Here is a 19,767-nt window from a genome sequence, read left to right on the forward strand (position 1 = left end):
CTTGCTTTGAAATTGTCGAGCTTGTTAATGAAAAATTCATTTTTTTATAAAATGTTAAATAAAAAATAAAACAAATTCCAAATTTGGGCTTCCAGATGCCCATATTTGGGTGGAAACATACGTTATTTGAAATTTGATGGCTTTAGGTACTGTTGTTTTATCACAATGCGAGGAACATATATACATTTATGCAGATTCTTTATTATTTAATTTCTTTAAATATAATACAGGGCTCTAATATTGGGTGGATATAGCTTAAAAAGTGAACCAACATTTAGACTGAATCAATGCAAACTACCAAAACGAAATTAATAGTCCTGTGCAAATTGCCTCTTTGAACTAATAATAAGCGAGGTGGCGGGTGATCGGATGGCTGAAAAGGGGATGTCACAAGCAGATGCTGCTAGACGTCTCAGTGTCTCTCATAGTATGATTCACCGACTATGGAATCAGATTGAATTCGAGGCTTCTGTGCCTAGAAGACATATTCCAGGAAGACCAAAAATTACAAAACATGCAAGAGATCGTTATTAGCTCTTTAGACATGAAAGAGAAGCAGCATTACTGTACTTCAGTACTGATTCCCATGGAAAATCATTTAGTGGCAACAGTAAAACGAATCTCAGCTACTACAGTACGCAGAAGCTTTCACAATACAGGTTTGTATGCAAGACGACCAGCTGTTTGTGTCCCCTTGACCCTATAACACAGAGGTGCCCATTTATGTTGGACAAGAGAACACGTCTCCTGGACCAGCCAACAATAGGCATCTGTTCTCTTCACAAACGAGTCCAGGTTCACAGTGGAGAGTGATTTAGGTCATTAGCTGATCTGGAGAGAACAACACACTGGATACAACCAATCCAATATTACTGTGAAAAGAGACAGTTACAGGGGTGGTGGAATAATGATTTCGAATGGGATCTGTCTCGGTGATCACACTGACCTGCACATGTTCCATGGAGAAATGTTGACCAGTGTGAGATATCAACACAAGATCCTTGATCAATATGTCTGTCCACATGCCACTGTTATTGGTCCTCGATTTCTTCTGATGGATGACAACGTGCAACCGTGCAATATGTTGAAGGTTATGGTATGAAACAGATGGAATGGCCAGCTCAATCTCCAGACCTGAATCTGATAGTGCATCTTCGGGAGTACCTTGGGAGACAGGTTAATGCTTTAAATCCTCCTCCAGTGTCATTAGCTGAGCTTGAACAAGGATTACTCCTTGCCTGGTCGTTGCTTCCCATTTCATTGACTGACAATTTAATTGACAGCATGGAACGTTGCTGCCGCCAATGTATTTCAACTAGGAATGGACACATTCCTTATTAGAACCCATTTTTGTAATGTTACCATTTTTACACATTTTTTCTCAAACTACTGTGATGTACTGTTTCTCCAATATTGGATTTCTCTGTCATGTGTGAAATTTTTTGTTGTAATTCATATTTGTGTTGAACTTTAGAAACATTCCACGTTGCATTCATTAAAGAACTGTTTAGTGAACATATCCTCTGAATTTCTTATTTGTAAGTTTCTTCATTCTCAAATTAGACACGAAAGATATGCTATTCCTTAAATTCTAACCCCGTCTCTTTCAGTGAAAGCACAGGAAGTCAAGCTAACTGCATCCCACCTTGAAATTATGAAATTCACCCAAAGAAGAGAATCCCCCCCCTGGTTAAGAACCTCTGTAATAGACTTTGATAAGTTTTACAGAAAATTATTACAATCTTAAGAAAATGTTTAAAAATCAGATGGCATGAAATAATTTTTAAAAAATTTCTCAGAAATGACACTTAAAATTACTTTATACTTTCAGCTAAGCACAATATTCTTCTGCTACTTGACATTTTTTTAATAAACTTTTAATTAGAAACTGTGGTAAGTGCTATGCATTATAATAAAATTCAGTGAGTTAACACAGAAGAAATAATTTTTTCTATATTTATGACAATTATATTTAATATTTATAACACAGTGACATATGTACAAAGTTAATATCAAGGAACTTCCTACACATGCCACACTGTTGTTACAAATCATTATAGATATGCTTTCTACAATGTACATTCAGTAAGTCCATCAAATTATAAAAATGAAATGTCATTTACATTAAAATAAGAAATTAAAATAAAGTTACAAATATAATTTAATTGCCCTATTTGAATGCACATTAACTGCATTTAATTTTCCTCTTTCTTTAAACAGCTATACTGTTGAATGCTGGTAACTCAGTCTGGGTTCAAATACCAGCAAATGGGCATTTTTATGTTTTTTTTTTTTTTTTTTTTTTTTTTTTTTTTTTTTTTTTCCCTATGCATAACAGGATTAGTTTCCATTAAAAAGTAGTTTATCTTAAAAATTTCTCCATAAAGCGATTCTTTCCCTCAGGCAGAATAGTATTTCTTAGTTAAAGTGGTCAGTGGACTTAGTCACAAAACTGGCAAACATAATCATTCAAATTGTAAAGTGCAAATTTCTAATGGCTACTTCAAAGAGAAAGTACTAATTAAATTCCTAATTTAATGAATCTTAATTAACCCCTTAACTGCCGCGGGCGTATATATACGCCTTGCTCAGCCGATGCGTTAACTGCCCCAGATGCGCAGCCGATGCGTTAACTTTGCGAATAATTTTAGGTGTAGCAGCGCAAAGCAAATGATAGCAGTTTGGAAGGACGTATATATACGCCTGGGGCAGTTAATGCATCAGCTGAGCAAGGCGTATATATACGCCCGCGGCAATTAAGGGGTTAAATCAATGTTGATTCCTTTCTAGCTGTTTTAAATTAAAACAATAAAATCAAAACACCACCTCTTTAAAAATCAAAACAAATAACAATAAATTCCAGAAACATATCATGATTGCTAAATAAATATATACTTAATCATTGCATGTGAATGAAAGGCGAAAAATAATTGATCATATATAAAATAGGTTAAAATTCCAAAACCGGAGTGAACGCCAAGCTTGGCGAGAGTTTTTTATTTGGCACGATTTTAATTTGGTTGTGATTTCCAGCTGTATGTTTTCTTATGGCAAACCTAGAGCTTTATTTCGGTAACTGCAAGAGCACAAATTTAGTTAGTGTAGCCAGATTTTTTTTTAAATTTAATTTTGAAATACTGTGTTTGTTTTTAAAAGTTTTACTGTTTAATATTATTGTTATATATATGTTTAATATTATATTTATATAAATATTTGCAGAAGGTTAAGCCATTGTTGGTGGGAGAATGTTGGATTTCATATGACATGAAGTTTTTAATTTATGACTGTTTTCATTTAATTTTATTTAGTTAATTTTTTTTTTTTTTAGTTTTGTTTCTTTCATGTGGCAATCGAAAGATGTGGAATATTTAAAGCTTTGAACGAAAGTTGTTTAGTGTGTTGAATTCCATGACGATAGTAACTTAAATATTTTAGTTAGTTTACGATGCTGAATACGCATAATTTGGTATTCTGTTTACGTTTAAAACTGACTTCGTAGTGCTCTGATCTGATAAATGTATACATTTATTTACTCAATAATTATTTACAAGAATTGCTCATTCTACTATTTTATGATGAATTACATATATATAGGACTATGCTTTTACTTGCAAAGCTGCTGGACTTTGTTTTACTCACCTAGTATTTTATCATCTCATTTTACTTTTCTGTTTACATAAAATAACGGCGTTTCACAACTGCAAAACTTAAAAGTTACTATTCTGTTTATGTTTAAAAATCACATTTTAGTGCTTTCATTTAGTGCACCTGAAAAATTCGCCAAATTTTGAAGGCCAAAATAGTTTGGTGCCAACTTACCCCACTTATGGAATTTTAGCCATAAAATATATAATTTATAATTAATGGAAGATTGAAAGTATGGGACATCCATATAAGAAAATGCAAATAATTATAACTTCATTCTGATATCATTACCTAGTTTGCTGCCATAAAAAGTGTTGGATAGGAAGAGGAATAGCCAAATTTTCGGGATCTTCATCGAGCCTTCTTTTCGGCATTTTATCCAATAAAATTAAATATTCAGACAGTTAAATTGGGAGCAAAATGAATCTTTCTTCTGTGCCTACAAATATACAATAAATGTAATAAATTCGAGTTTTTCATAAGAAACAGCTGCATTTTCACAAAATCTTTCAATGTTAAATAATTTATTAAACATAATCAGACACTGATGCATGTTACTAAAAATATTCAAATGTGATATATTTCCTATTCATACCAACTAAGAACGAATTGCCAATTCCAGAAATTCGCGAGATAAAAGTTTATTAACTTCGAAAATCTCATGATCATGGAAAGACAATGTACTTATTGAAAATATACGGCTACAGAACATATCCACTAGAGATGAACATAGAGAAGGGATGCGATGATGATGATGCGTAATAACCCTGGGATAAGGAAGATGAAGATCCGCGAAGGAAATTTGTACATAAAACCGGTGTTGCCAAACATACTTGGATAATTATCAATCAGTCTGTGGCTAGAAATGACATTTCGTCAAACGAGCAAAACAGAAAATACAATAATTTTTCAATATGTTAATATACTTTATTATTTAAAAATGTGCTAAATGGGATCTATGAATATTTTGTTTTTGGTTTAGTGACCGTACACTCAGAATTTAATGCATCGGGAAAGGTCGAAAACATCGTCTACTAATGCCGTTTAGAAGGAAAACCCTCCTAAGATTGTCCGCACTCTCGACCACTATTCGAAAAGACAAGAAATCTTCATTAAGACTCTGTGTCATAAAAGTACGCTTATCAATATTAAAAGTAAGTTCTACTTTGTAAAAAGCAAACCTCATAAGGGTACGGGAACACTTATGCAAGTTCGAATTTCGAACTTGTGTCTGCAAAATGTATGCTACATGGCGTACAGCCAAAGCCAACTCTAGTTGGCCTTGGTACAGCGGAGCCATTTTAGCATTTTAATAATGCTTAAGTACAACATGTCTTGAAAAAGGCGTTTGCTTTGTACGTATTGCGAAAAACGTTTGAAAAATAGATCCCAACTTTGAAAACATTTACCCAAATTTAGAAAACATTTACGTTACCTATTTATTGAAATATCATTTTACAGCTTTCAAACAACTCAGCTTTACCAGTTTTCATGTGATGATAGTAAACAAAAGCAGAAGGTTTTCGGTTTGTAACCGAACACCCGTAATTTATGACCTAGGTTAAGTTATATAATGTGATTATTTATATTTTAAATATAAAACATGGTTCGTGTGGTTTCGTGCCACCATTTTCTTTCTCAAGATGTATTTCTGTCTGAAAATGAACCAGTTGCCTTTTGTGGAGCACAAGGGAAACTACTTGTAGCCACAACTCAGCATGCAGTCAATGTTCATGATTTAGATTCTAGGGGAAATGTTCTGCACACTTTTCCCACCGTAGATATTGTAAAACAAATAATATTTTGCGAATCTGGTAAAGAATTAAAATTTTATTATTCTTAAAATATTCCCTGCTTTTAAAATTTTTTAAATGCATTTAGCAAAAATTAAAAGTGGTCAAGAGAAAAAAAATGGTACTAACCTGTGTAATTTATGATTTTTAGCATGTAATTTTGAACAAATAATAATACTTTGGTATTTATATTTTGAAGAGAATCTTGGTTTCTTCTTTATACTTATTTTATTTGGATTAGTGATGTAGTTATGAATATGCTGTAAGTATGACTTGTCATCCGTTAAAGTAAAGATGGCTAACTGCAGCTTGCCGAACATGTCTGGTTTCGGGGGCTCTATTTTATGGCCTGAAAAAAAGATTCAAAATATTTATTATTATAATTATTGTTAATTCCAGAATGGGTAAAATGAGTTTATTTTCATTCTTTAAACCATTTGCCGCGGTCATATGCAAAAATTATCAAAAATATTAACAGCATTATTAAAAACTGGTGAACTTGCATAGGTGCGGAGAGAGTTCTAATTAATTCATTTCATTTTAAAACTTAAAATTTAAGAGCATTAATATTTTCTAGAAAAGTTATGAAAAATTGCAAATTAAATTTATGTTTCTAATCTTACCTTTTGTACCGGTATTGTTTTACATGCAGCTGTGTTAGAAGTTAATGAACTTGTTTTTAACTTCACTTTATCTGCCTGTGTCAGTTTGTTCTTCAGTATATCTTAAAAATAGTTTGAAATAAAGTACAGTACAAAGTCCGTAATCTGGATTCGTTGGAACTTCGGCCATTCCGGTTTAGGGTTTTTTCCAAATTATAGATCATCAGTTTAAATCTGGTCATGCAGAAATTATACAATTAGAAATATGAAACCGTAATTTATGAAATAAAGAGCAATTATGGGTTGATCTTTACAATATGGTAACTGGTAGTTTGGCGACATTTTGGATTCGATAAAGGTTACTACCTGGGACTTTGGTAATAATGTGAGCAGTACTCAGTTCTGATTACGCATTATTTTGTGTGAGGGAAATGAGAGATCATGGGATATGTCATGTGATATTAATGTACGAATTACGGTTCTTTAATCGGAAAAGGGGGGAAATCGGGAAAAAATCTGGAAATTTTGTATTTGGTTTATTCTGTGTTGTGTGAAACAGTGTTCGTGAATTTTTGGATCTCATGGCCGTAACTAAAGAAAAGTTTATCGGACACGTAATCAAGATTCTGAAGATTAGGTAAGTTAGTATTTTTAATTATTTGAGGATATTATTTTTATGCATTGTTCTAAATGTAAGGTGGAAGTAAAGGAATTTGGTATTATTGGGAAAATTTTTATTAGCAATGATTTAGTTTAAAGTGATTAGGATTGTAAGGTAATTTTTATTAATTTAATGTATGTGCTCATTTATATTTTAAGTAGTGTTTTTGAATTTAATTATATTTTAATTAAATGATAGCTATTTTGTGAATTTTATGTTTGTGGGAATTTGGTATACGTTTCAGTTGAAGTAAACGTGCATGGGAATAATTTAAATATCTGACACTAAGTATTTGTAATGGTTGCGGTATGAATTCGTTGGTGACGTTTATAATATAATAGATGATTTAGAGGTAAAAGTTTTTGGATATTTTATTTATTTTATATGTGGAAATGTTCATATTTGGAAAGGGTAAATACTTTTTCGCGATCAGGTAATTTCATATATGTTCTTTTTACCGGGTTTAAAGATTGAGAAAATTGTCATGTATTTTCGTGAAATTTTTCTAATTTATGAGAAAAAAGCAGTATACATGGATATAGTGAAGAGTGTGCGCAATGCCATTTTTGTGCAATTCTGGGATTTTTTTTAAGTAAAAATAAGTCGGCGTGTACATGGTTTATGTGTATGTGTTATTTTGAAAAACGCGTAAGGAGTATGGTATTGTGCACTTTTTCCCAATTTTGCATTGAATATTTGTCATGATTAAGCAGTTTTGTTAGATAAAATTTCTAGCATAAGTGTAATTCGGCTAGTAGATTGTTGGAAGAAGTGTTCAGTAGATAAAAAGAAAAGAAACATGTCTTTACTTCGTGAAGACAAAATGGCGGCGGGAAAAAAAAAATAGAGGGTTGCTGTAGGAGAGTTGGTCGCCAAAAAAATGCCAAGTTACCATAATGTAAAGATCAACCCAATTATGATCTAAAGGGTATCAAAATTTACAAAAAAAAAAAAAAAAGCTTAATATTTATTTGTTTATTAAGCATTTCTTTCAATGTAAGTTGTTTAAGTTGCTTTGTTTTTTGTGCTAATACTTTCTTTTTTCTCTCTCATGATCGCCACTTTTAGCATAACGAAACATTTTTCTGTTAAAAATTGCAAGTGGGGTGTCGGAATCCACAAAAAATTGAAAAAGAATTTTCTTTTTGCTTTTGTCATATACAGTTGACTTTCCAATGTCATGCTCCTCACATAATTTTGATACAGATATGCCTTTATCCATTTTTTGCAGCAATTCCATTTTTTGTTTGATGGACATCGAAACATGCTTTCGCTTTGTAGATCCTTTTCAGCTCCAGTATTGGAAACTCTTTTTGACATAATCAAAAGTTCAAACTTAATTTTTATAAAATTACTCTAACAGTCTGCGAAAAAAAAAAAAAAGCCGGATCCAATTAGAAAATTATGGAAGAGCGCAATCTGCAACATTAACTGAAATGCCTTAGAATCAATAAAGATAATTTTAGCCTAGCTTATGCTGTCCGTTATATATTAAATGTGCATGCGTAAAGCATACAAACAAAAAGTTTGTGGCTTTGAGGTCCAGATTATAGATCATTCCGGATAATGGACGTCAGGTTTATGGACTTTGTGCTGTATTACTCTTTTGAAATGCCCTACGTGTATAATTCCCTATATTGTTTTCTAAATATTTGTAAAATAAAATATTATGTAGTTTGTGATATCAACATACTTCTTAAATTGGCTTTCATTTATACAGAAGACATACTGGCTTGAAAGCATGTAATAAAGATAACTTTTTATGCTAGCCAAAATACCTATGTTAGAATAATGCTATACAGGGTGATTCAGAATTCATCATCAATATTTGGTGGGAAGGTAGGGAATAGGAAAAGAAGAAGATTTCACATAGGAAAGTATGGGCACAGACTAACACATAGTTGTGTAGAGGGTGCTATGTGTACACAACTTCCATACATAAGCACAGCTGTTTGACGTGTGCAGCCAGTCATCATTCAAATAAGTGACTTTACAGAAGTAATATGAACTGGTATACGTGGAATGAATTTGCAGATATGCATGTAAAATGGCAGGCATATTCCAGAAAGTCCGGTTGTCCATGCAATGCCGTTGTGAGTCATGCATTCTAGCGCATGGTCAGCAGTTCGAGCCTCTTGTAAGTCTGTAAAACCGATGCAAAGAAATGTTGCATGTAAGATAATAAATGTTTTTTATTCCTTACCACTTCCTTCTTATGTCTTCTTTCCATCATTGAACTGGGGTCATTTTGCCCTACTACATGGCATATGCGCACATGCATTCCTATGTGAAATCTTCTTTTTCTATTCCCTACCTCCCGCCAAATATTGATGATGAATTTTGAATCACCCTGTATATAAATGTAATATATATCTAAGTCAGGCTTTGGAGACGGCGAAAACGCAAGTTAAATTTTGACAAACGGTCCACTAGAACGGGAGGTATAGAACTTTCCTTTTTCCCCCCCCCAAGGTGTACTTACGTATTATCCCATAAACTGTAAATATTGGCGGAGATCTCACCATGTTGTGCCAATCTTTCCTGCTAAATTTTGAAGGAATTGATGCCTGTTTTAAGCAATTAAATTTATTAAATAAACTTTCGCTTTGCTTTTGTGCTTAATAAAAAATACTTTCATCAATTTCTACTACTATTTTGTTTAGCCCTTCCATTTTACTGAAAACTACATGTTCAAACTTTCCGCAGGTAATTGTTCCAATCTATTTCTGTTTTCTTGGTCCTATTCATGTGACCATATCGTGCTCATCAGTACATATTTCTAATGGTAGGATCCCATAACTTTGAAAATACCCTTGCTGTTTTGTAGAAGTAGGTCTCAAATATTGATATTTTTTTTAATGCAAGGGAAAACTAAAATAGTTAATTAATATCTTTATTAAAAAATATTCTGGCATATCGAGAATCAATCATAGTTCTGTCAAATGAAAACGAGATATTATGAGTGTGTTGTTACATCCTGCTTATCTGTACTTGAACTTAATTGTGTTGCCTATCGATAGTTTCACGGATGATGGGATAATACAAAGGTACCTTTTATTATTATGTACTAAAAGTCAGAATGGTTTCATTCTTAACATTATCAGGCAAAATATAATCTACTGTAAAACTTAATTGGTTGAATACCATTCTGAACTTTAAATATGTTGTTTAGTCTAGATTCTAGACAAAAAGTCTTCAAAAGGGCCGCGGGTTGGGAATTCTAGGCTAGAATTACACTTTGGGGGGGGGAGTGCATGCGTCTGGAAAAAGAGGCAAGCTGAATCTGTAGATTTTATTTTATTTATTTATTTATTTTAAGCTTAACCCTTTTCTCTCTAAATATGAAGTGACGTTTTGCAATAAATATTCCCTACAGAGATGCAGATACGTATACGTGCTCACAAATTATCTCTACTATCTCTTAAATTTAACTATATTCTTGTAGTGAACTTACTAAAAGTTAAAAATGTAGTGTGGTACAGTTCTAAGTTCTTTAGAATGTTAGAGTAAGTCATTAGGTAATTTTGCATTCTGGTTGTATGTACATTCATAAGGACGAAAGTGTTAATTAACATTAAATGTTGTTTCATATTGCTTACCTCCAAAATATTCCTACAGTCATTATATGTAATTTTTTTTAGGTAATTATGTTGCAACTATTGAAAACAAAGCATCCTGGCATAGAAGCATTGTTACATATGTACGGATTTATTTCAAATGGTGGATTGATGTAAATGGACAGCCATTAAAGGTCCGCATTGCTGGTTCTGCTCCTGTTAGCTGTGATTCTCAGTCACGGAATAAGTTATTTGAAATGGTTGAGTTACCTTTGGAAAAAACTGCTTTATGTATTGCCTGTTGTAATCAAACATCAGCTTTAGCTGTTAGTTTGGGAGCTATCATATCTGTTTTCTGTCACAGCTCAAAAATTCATGAAGAATCCAAGCAGACATTTCATGATTTTGATCATTTTGTAGATATCAGTGTACCAATAATAGTTCAAGAATTAAGTATATGTGAGAACTATTTTTCATGTATGTCTGGTAAAGCAGTCCATGTTTTTAAAATAGGGTGTGAGAAGGAAGACACTTCTGAAAATCAGAATTTTGAAGTAGCCTCAAATATAGAAGGAAATGATCCAGATTTATATGATGAAAATTTTATTGAATGGCGATTTGAATCATGTACCCTTATGAGCTCAAGAGATAAAAATTGGGATGATCACATCAGATCTAAGCTTCATCCCAAATCTTTTCCCATTAATATACATTTTCATGCCATTGACAAAGAAAATGAAAAATTTAGCAGTACTGAAGAATGTGAACTCTATGGACCTCTTTTGACTGTTAGAGGTTGTCCAGTTGAAGTAAGAATTGATTCTAAAGTGTTTGAAATGTTCCCAAATGCATCGTCTTATATTAGTGCTGTTACTTTACTGTTTAGACAATTCGTTTCCAATGAAAATAAATGTTTAACTGGACTACAATTGATTCCATTCTATGAATCAGGTAAGTATGAAATCATATTTGTAAATACATAATTGAATTATTATTATTGTTATAAATTTTTGGTGGGATTTAGATTGTAAACAATAAAAATTGAAATACATATCAAAAGTAATTTTTCAAAGCTGAATTTGAAAATCGAGGAGAAACTCGTGAATATTTCTTTTATTAAGACCTTAAAAGGCGGCATATTTTAGAATTATCCAAAAGTATTATTTTGTATATGTTTTTATTTGCTGTTTTCTTTGAAAATTTGTGATGTGAAAAGAATGCTCTATATTTCATTAAAAGAAATAATAAAAAATTTTCAAAACAACTTTAATATTCAGAAATATCTCATATCCTGATAAAAATAAACCTTCTGTTTTTATCTGGCAGCCTACAAGGCAGTTAAGTTGTCTGTAATAGAAATTGAAAATTTTCAAATCATAAGTTGTCTGTAATAGAAATTGAAAATTTTCAAATCATAAGTTGTCTGTAATAAAAATTGAAAATTTTCAAATCATATACTATCTCCATGAAATATCAGATATACTGTTTGAAAGTATTTTTATTGGGTACTTTTTGTTCTTGAAACTCTTTATTATAATTATACGTTATATCCATTATTTCCAAAAATCTCAAGTGTTTATATCATAATTTGTAGTATTTTTTAAAAATTTATTTTGAGAATATAATAGTTTGGAGCAATTAAAACTAGACTCTGTATATGTTTGTATGTGATCGTGTTAGGCAGATCAGGTTTACTATACTTTTTATTTAACATGAAATTGATTTTATGTTTCCTAAGTCGTATGGTGTTATTTATATTTTTAACTGTCTTGATTCTTTGCATGTGTAAAGAGTTATTTTATGTAAAGTATATACAGTCAAAAGTCGTTAATTCAGACACCCATAATACGGAATGATCTATAATCTGGACTTCAAAGCTACAAACTTTCTGCGCATGCGTCGGTTCGACGCATGCTCGTAACACCTTTACGGCTGCAAATATGCGTGTGCGCATGCGCAAAATACGTGTTTAATGTATAACGGACGGTATAAGCTAAGCTAAAATTACCTAATTCAGTTAATGTTGCAGATTGCGATGTTCCTTAATCTTCGAATTGGATCCGGCTTATTATTTTTTGCAGACTGTTACAGCAATTTTATAAAAGTAAGCTTGAACTTTCAATTATGTCAAATAGAATTTCCGATATATATTTACTAATATGTAAAGAATCTACAAAGAAAAAGTATGTTTCGAAGTCCATTAAACAAAAGTGGAATTGCTGCAAAAAATGACCTAACCATTCCGAAATCTGTTTATCAATTTCACGCTGCTCTGCGGTGGGGGAAACGCCGCGGCACACAATTGTCAGCACTATCCTTATCTTCAGGGCAGATGTTTTCATTTTATTTGGCTTATAATTCTTTACTAAATGTAGTATTTCATCTCGATGTATTCCGTCTTTGTTATGATTTAAATCAAATTCCTCGTCATTATAATTTGCTTCCGATAGTGAAGAAAGTGACACAGAGGTTATTGAAAACGAAAAAATTTCGATTGACAAATTAGTCCGTATTCTCGACACAGCAATTATAGGACTTGAATAGCAGAACTTTGTAACTGAACAAGAAATTATGTCTGTTTATAGAATTAAAGAGAAAATATTATCACATAAAACGAAGCAACTTAAACAACTTACATAGAAAGAAATGTTTAATAAAGTAAACAAATAAATATTAAGCTTTTTTTTTTTTGTAAATTTTGATACCCTTTAGATCATAATTGTTCTTTAGTTCATAAATTATGGTTTCATATTTTTAATTTTATAATTTCTACATGCCATCTTACCAGATTTAAACCGATGATCTATAATCTGGGAAAATCGATAATCCGGAATCGCCTAAGTCCCGACGAGTCCGGATTAACAACTTTTGACTGTATATGATAACATCTTTGAAGTGCTTTCATAGGCTTCCTGGGAGATTTTGATATTAAAATTTCCAAATTTATAAACAAGAGACCTGTAAAGTCTGCTGTATAAACCTTAATAATTTCTTTTATAGTCATTCATATCGAGATTCAAATATGGATGCTTTCGGCCTTATAATAGGAAATATATAAGCAGCAATAGCTGTCTGTTTTTAAAATTTCATATTGTTAGGAATTTAATGCATGAATAGGAAAACAACTTTGATGCAGAAGATATTTGCAAGCTATTTTCTGGAAGAAATTTTTGGTTTAAAGTTTTTTAACTAAGCAAAGCTATTAATTTATTTCTGTCTGAATTTTATTTAAAAAAAAAAACAAGTAAAGTTTCCCCACGTTCCCCCCCCCCTTTTTTTGAGAGAGAGAGATAGCATTTGGGCTAATGCCTCTTTAGGCTAAAAATATTTAAAAACAGCACATCTTCAGAATTTCTGATGGACAGTCTCGTTTGCTGAAGATGTAATTTTTTTCCGTGCAGTGTTACCAATGCTTGCTTTGAAACTGTTGAGTTTGTTAATCAACAATTTGTTAAAATTTTACAAAATATGAAATACATAAAAGAAATTCCAAATTCAGGCTTCTAGATGCCCATAATCAGTTGGAGAACTACATTGGGAAACATACATACATTCATGCAGTTTCTTCATTGTTTAATTTTTTTTAAATATAATATAGAATGATAATATTTGGTGGCAACAATTTGAACAGTGAAACGGTCATTTATTGTGAACCGACGCAAAATGCTATTTCGAAATGACTACTAGTATTTCTGGACTAACACTTGTGGCACAAATAAGGGTATGCAAAGAGAGCCGTCGTATAGGGGCCCGAAGGCTTAGAGGGCCCTTGAATGTCCTGCTGAACTATGTTTAGATACAGTCAAAAGTTTTTAATCCGGACTCGTCCTGACTTCGGCGATTCCGCATTATCGGTTTTTCCGGACTATAGATCATCAGTTTAAATCTGGTAAGATGGCATGCAGAAATTATAAAATTAAAAATATGAAACCGTAATTTATGAAATAAGGAGCAATTATGATCTAAAGGGTATCAAAAGTTGCAAAAAAAAGGCTTAATATTTATGTGTTTACTTTATTAAACATTTCTTTCAATATAAGTTAATTAAGTACTTCGTTTTATGTGCTAATACTTTCTCTTTAATTCTATAAAGAGACATAATTTCTTATTCAGTTACAAAGTTCCGCTGTTTTGAAATATTTTGATTTATGGATAATGTTTGCCAGTCCTGTATTACTGTTCAGACGTGGTCAACAGTAATACATTACTGGCAAACATTATCCATAATGGAAAAAAAAAAAAAAAAAAGCACGTGAGAAAAGTTCTCATCATATCGCAAGCTGTAAGCAAATAACTGTGTTGGTCAAGTATGGGATTTGTAAAAGATGAAATCAATTTTAGTTTTAGAGAGATTAAATCCCGATAGCTTTAGCAAAAAAAAAAAAACAATGGTTACATATGCATAGCTGATTTTTTATCTGATGTCACATTATTGGAAGAATATGACATCGTGATGAATGACGTTATAGAAATGCTCTCAAGCGCTGTTAAATATTTGAATTCTGCAACATAAAAGGAGTTAATTGATTGTTTAACCCCTTCGAGCTGGGTAGCGAAAACGCGCGCTTATCGCGGATGCCGGCAGTGTCTTCCGCGAGCGTCTCTCCAGGGCCGGGGGCTTTTTTGCTACTAAGCCTAAATCCATGAAATTTCCGAAGTATCAACGCATTGTTTAATAATGCTCTATAGAGTATTTAAACGGCTTCTGCTTTATAGATATTTTTATATATATACTTTAATTATCTTATTTCTTGTTTAAATGCATATTTTACACATTTTATTTTAATTACTCACCATTTTATGACTTTTAACATTATACATCTGAAAACTAAATATATTAAAATTCTCTTTTTGTATGAAAAATTTGAAAACAGGGATCTACAGACAGTCCTACGTTACATTCCTTGAACTCGTAATAACTCATTTGCCGTTTTGGAGGATTTTCCCGGGAACGTGAACAAACAAAGCATCATCGTCTCATTTTCTTATCAGTCTCTTCTGAACAAAGTTTTGGAAAATGTCTTTCAGTTAATCTTTCAGAATCAATATCAGAATTTCAGAATCAATATCTGAAATATTTTGCATCATTTCTGCTATTTCATGCTCTGTTAAACATTTTCGACGCTTCAACATTGAAACGGTAAAAACAGAAAGAATTCACGTCTAACAAGATCTAATTATTTTCTAAAAACTGAACTGTAAACGGAAATACTCAACACTTTAGCTCATATAAAACTTCTACTTACAATAAACAACTACCACGTGCGAATAAAGTGCGATTTACAGAGACGTCATAAATCACACCATTCGGAAACATTTAGTTCCCCGTTTGTTTATATAATCAAAAGCACGTGTATGTGAGTCATGCTTCTCTCATTTCGAGTAGAAGGTCTAATGTACATGTATCTGAAACCATATGGACATACAGTGCCATCTTATGGCAGAAATTATAGTTTGAAAAACGTTCCAAGGTACTGGCACAAATACGTGACAGTTGGTAGAAAACGCAACAATGCTCTGGCACGCCTGCGTGTCAGCCGGTAGATAAGTGTGTTCGTTGCTGGCACGTATACGTGACAATCGGCCCGAAGGGGTTAAGTAGTACAGTCAAAAGTCATTAATTCGGACACCCTTAATCCGGAATGATCTATAATCCGGACCTCAAAGCTAAAAACTTTCTGCGCATGCGCCGCGTTGCCACATGTGTATAGGCGTTTACACGTGCGCGTAAGACCTTTATGACTGATATGCATGTGCGCAAACGCAGAATACGTTTTCGCGTGCGCGTTTAATGTATAACGGACGGTATAAGCTAAAATTATCTAATTATCTATTTCAGTTAATGTTGATGATTGCGTTGTTCCTCAATCTTCGAATTGGATCCAGCTTATTATTTTTCGTAGACTGTAAGAGCAATTTTATAAAAGTAAACTTTAACTTTCGATTATGTTAAATAGAATTTCCGATGCTGGAGCTCCCAAAGGATCTACAAAACGAAAGTATGTTTTGATGTCCATCAAACAAAAAGTGGAATTGCTGCAAAAAATGGATAAAGACATGAAGAAGGTGACAGAGAGGTTAGTGAAAACGAAAAAATTTCGATTGACACATTAGTCGGTATTCTTGGCACAGCAATTACGGGACTTGAACAGCGGAACTTTGTAACTGAACAAGAAATTATGTATGTTTATAGAATTAAAGAGAAAGTATTATCACATAAAACGAAGCAACTTAAACAACTTACATTGAAACAAATGTTTAATAAAGTAAACAAATAAATATTTAGTTTTTTTTTTTTTTTTTTTTTTTTTTTTTTTTGTGTGTGTGTGTGTGTGTGTGTGTGTGTGTGTAAATTTAAATACCCTTTAGATCATAATTGTTCTTTATTTCATAAATTACAGTTTCATATTTTTAATTTTAGAATTTCTGCATGCCATCTTACGAAATTTAAACTGATGATCGATAATCCGGAATCGCCGAAGTCCCGACGGGTCCAGATTAACGACTTTTGACTGTATTTGTTTGAAAACAAAGCATTTGGATGAAATTAAAAATTTTTTTTTATTTCTTTGTACGAATATCGCGTGCAAAGTAATCATAATCACAAAAAACTTCTGTTATCATATTTCAATAGAAATATCCATTTTCACCATTCCCGAATCCATCTGAGGCCCACCAGCGGCTGAGCGGTAAAGTCGCTGAACGCTGGTAGTTTGATCGGAAGCCCAAATCCCCCGAGCAGCCCGGCAGCATGGGCCTTTTTAGTTTTTCCCCATGTGTAACATGTATACGAGCCAGTTTCCCTTAGAAAGATCTCCACAAAGGCTCCCTTTTCCTAGGAAAATAGCCCTCGAGGCTTTGCCGTAATTGCATAAACCAAACCGAATCCATTTTTTTCTTGTTTTTTTTGGGGGGGGGAGGTGGCGACATCTGTACGTACAGACAAAATAAAGTACTCTTTTTTTTTCTTTTTCTTTCCCCCCCCAAAAAGGATTGCAAAAGGGATTTTTTCTGGATATTTGTATGTATATATGTATGTATGCACATATTTGTTTATACAGGCATTGCATAACCCAAAAACGATTAGCTCTAGAGTGTTGAAATTTTGCACATGGAGTTGCTATAATATCCATTTGTGAACCTCTCTATTTATTGCAATTGGCCCTAGATTTCTAGTTATGCCACTGACTAACACCCTTTGGGCTAAAAAAAGACTTAATCGGTAATATAATAGGAAAATGCCTTCAGAAGCAAGAATACCAGTAGTTGATATTGTTATGGGAAGGAGGAAGATATATCAATACTAATATTTCTTCAACCCTAAGATATCCAGTATTTTTTCTGTGGAAAAAATCAACAAAATATTTTAAGTATATCTGAGAAATATTTTAAGTATATCTGAGAAATATGTTTACTTGAACAGAGTTTCATTCACTAGCACTAGTAGTTTTTTATAAGTAAATATAATACCCAACATTTTTTTCTAATATGGTATATCAGACTCGTAATCATCCAAGTTGTCAATACCTGCATATTAATTGGTATCTGAGTCTACATCATATTCCAAGTAAAATTTTCCAGAACTATGTCTGTTTTCATCATCCTTTATCTCTTGAGCCATCAAGGATGTTGGTATTGCTGTATGTTTAAATGAATAAAATATATAAAAATATTCATTGATGGCTGAATCTAGAAAAAGTAAGGAAGGTAAAGGGAAAAACTGTAATTTTTAAGGTCTGATATTTAGAGATATATAATATATGTAATGATTTCAATGTGTAGTCATGATAACAGAGTGGCAAGATGGGACGAAGATGTTAATACCAAATCAAGGTCAGCTAATCTTTATTTCCAATCGCATTAGAATAACTCTTCTAATATATTTTTTTATCATAAGCAATTACAATAGTTTCTTATATACACAGATTAACAGTGCGATATCATTTTAGACGGACAAGCAAAGCAGTATGTATGTTGGCATGATGGAAACTAGGAAAAGAATGGAATGAAATGACATAATTAATTCACTAGCGGTATTTATACTAAGTCTCATGTAATTGTAGAGCCAAGATATGTTTGGTTAACTTGAGGTTGTTGCATAACATAGAAGGATCTTGAATCTTGAATTTGGGAGAACAGATGAATTTGGGGGGAGAGCACCAAATCTAGAATGGTTAATTTTGAGGTCGCAAATTATTTTTAAAGCAGCTATCGTATTTTCACATATCTTATATATATATATATATGTATAGATAGATAGATAGATAGATATAGAAGCATATATATATATAGCAAGCAAGAGAGAGAGAGAGAAAGTGTGTTATATAGTCAAAGAAGTGTGGTAGTGTGACAATAGCACCTTTTATACTGTATTGAAATTTTTTTTATCTGAAGAATTATGTTAATAGAATTTTAAAAGTGTTAGGAAGGATAATGCAGTCCTTCCTAAAGCTTTTAAAATTCTATTAACATAATTCTTGGTTATTATTTTTGCCGATAGATGGCATTGCCTCCTCGCGCATGCTAGTACCGGAGGGTATAAAAAGCTGTTACAGAGGTTGCCTTCCCTTTCTAGTTATTTTGTTTTCCCAATGAAGAGGAACCTCTAGCTGCCTTCGAAATTGATTGTTTTAATAAATGTACGCAAAATACAAGGTTGTTATTGAGATTTTGATTGTCACATTGGCGTGTTTCTATTCTATTCTATATTTAACTGTATTTAGTTATTATAAAATTCTGACATAAAATTTTTTTTAATATTTTTGATATTTTTAATCATTACTCTTAAAAGATTATTTTAATTTCAGAGGAATTAAAAGGTGAATTTGCTGATCCCTTAAATGCTGCAGCCTTTTCATCTGAAAAATGCTTCTATTCCTTGCCTTGGCCAAATCTTTCTGCATCAGTTTCTAAACTTAGAGCTATCGGCTGCTTTTTTTCAACTTTTCAGGAAGGCTTTTTATATGACATTACAAATGAAATTCGTCTAGTCGGTTCTTATGCTTATACTTCTTCTCTGAAGGGTGTTGTTCTAGAAACGTCTTTATTACATGCACTAACTGAGACAGGTCTGGAAACATATACTATGCATCTGCCTCATTCAGCACTGCATCATATTGAAACTGTAGATGGAATAAAAAATGTAAGTATTTCTTTTCATCATTTTTTAATGTAATAGTATTTATTTTAAACCTACCATGTAAATGCCATTGTTTATCCGATGGAATATATAAAGCTCTGTTAAGGTGTTAAGTAGAGTGAATGCCCTTTATTACAAACTGCTTATTATAGTAATAGTTACATTACAACAATTGGTACCAAAGTTCTAGATTTATTACTCTTTAGACTGGCTTCATCTGTCAGATTAATTCTGTAAAGATGTAAACTTACTTGAATTTAACATAAGTGACAAGAACTAAACAACAAACTCATTGCATTTCATTTGAAAGTTACAAAATTAAACTAATATGAAAAACTGAGTAGCTGTGGTAGAGAATTTTATATATATG

General features: G+C 32.3%; 2 protein-coding genes across 9 annotated transcripts in view; one reads left to right on the forward strand and one right to left on the reverse strand.

The window, feature by feature from the left end:
* unc80 (unc80, NALCN channel complex subunit) overlaps nt 1–4,444 on the reverse strand; it is a 249,409-nt gene extending 244,965 nt beyond the window's left edge. For all 4 annotated transcript variants that reach the window (XM_085816189.1, XM_085816190.1, XM_085816191.1 and 1 more), the window contains exons 1-2: nt 4,241–4,444; nt 3,937–4,084 (exon numbers count right to left, since the gene is read on the reverse strand). In XM_085816189.1, coding sequence (XP_085672315.1) covers nt 3,937–4,019 — 83 coding nt within the window. In that variant the 5' untranslated portion in view covers nt 4,020–4,084; nt 4,241–4,444. The remainder of the gene's footprint in view (nt 1–3,936; nt 4,085–4,240) is intronic.
* A 701-nt stretch (nt 4,445–5,145) lies between these two features.
* The window catches only part of LOC118181879 (BLOC-2 complex member HPS3), an 83,549-nt gene continuing 68,927 nt past the window's right edge, over nt 5,146–19,767 (forward strand). For 4 of the 5 annotated variants that reach the window (XR_015040908.1, XM_085816193.1, XM_085816194.1 and 1 more), the window contains exons 1-3: nt 5,146–5,459; nt 10,343–11,209; nt 19,066–19,400. Coding sequence is in view for 4 of the 5 variants with exons in the window: in XM_085816193.1 (XP_085672319.1) it covers nt 5,249–5,459; nt 10,343–11,209; nt 19,066–19,400 (1,413 nt within the window). In the remaining variant the exon portion in view is untranslated. The remainder of the gene's footprint in view (nt 5,460–10,342; nt 11,210–19,065; nt 19,401–19,767) is intronic. The other variant, XM_085816196.1, reaches the window with a different exon arrangement.

The sequence above is a fragment of the Stegodyphus dumicola genome, chromosome 4, assembly GCF_044657685.1.
Source record: "Stegodyphus dumicola isolate Sdum_Otavi_A_Nest chromosome 4, ASM4465768v1".
In the NCBI taxonomy this organism is placed as follows: Eukaryota; Metazoa; Arthropoda; class Arachnida; order Araneae; family Eresidae; genus Stegodyphus; species Stegodyphus dumicola.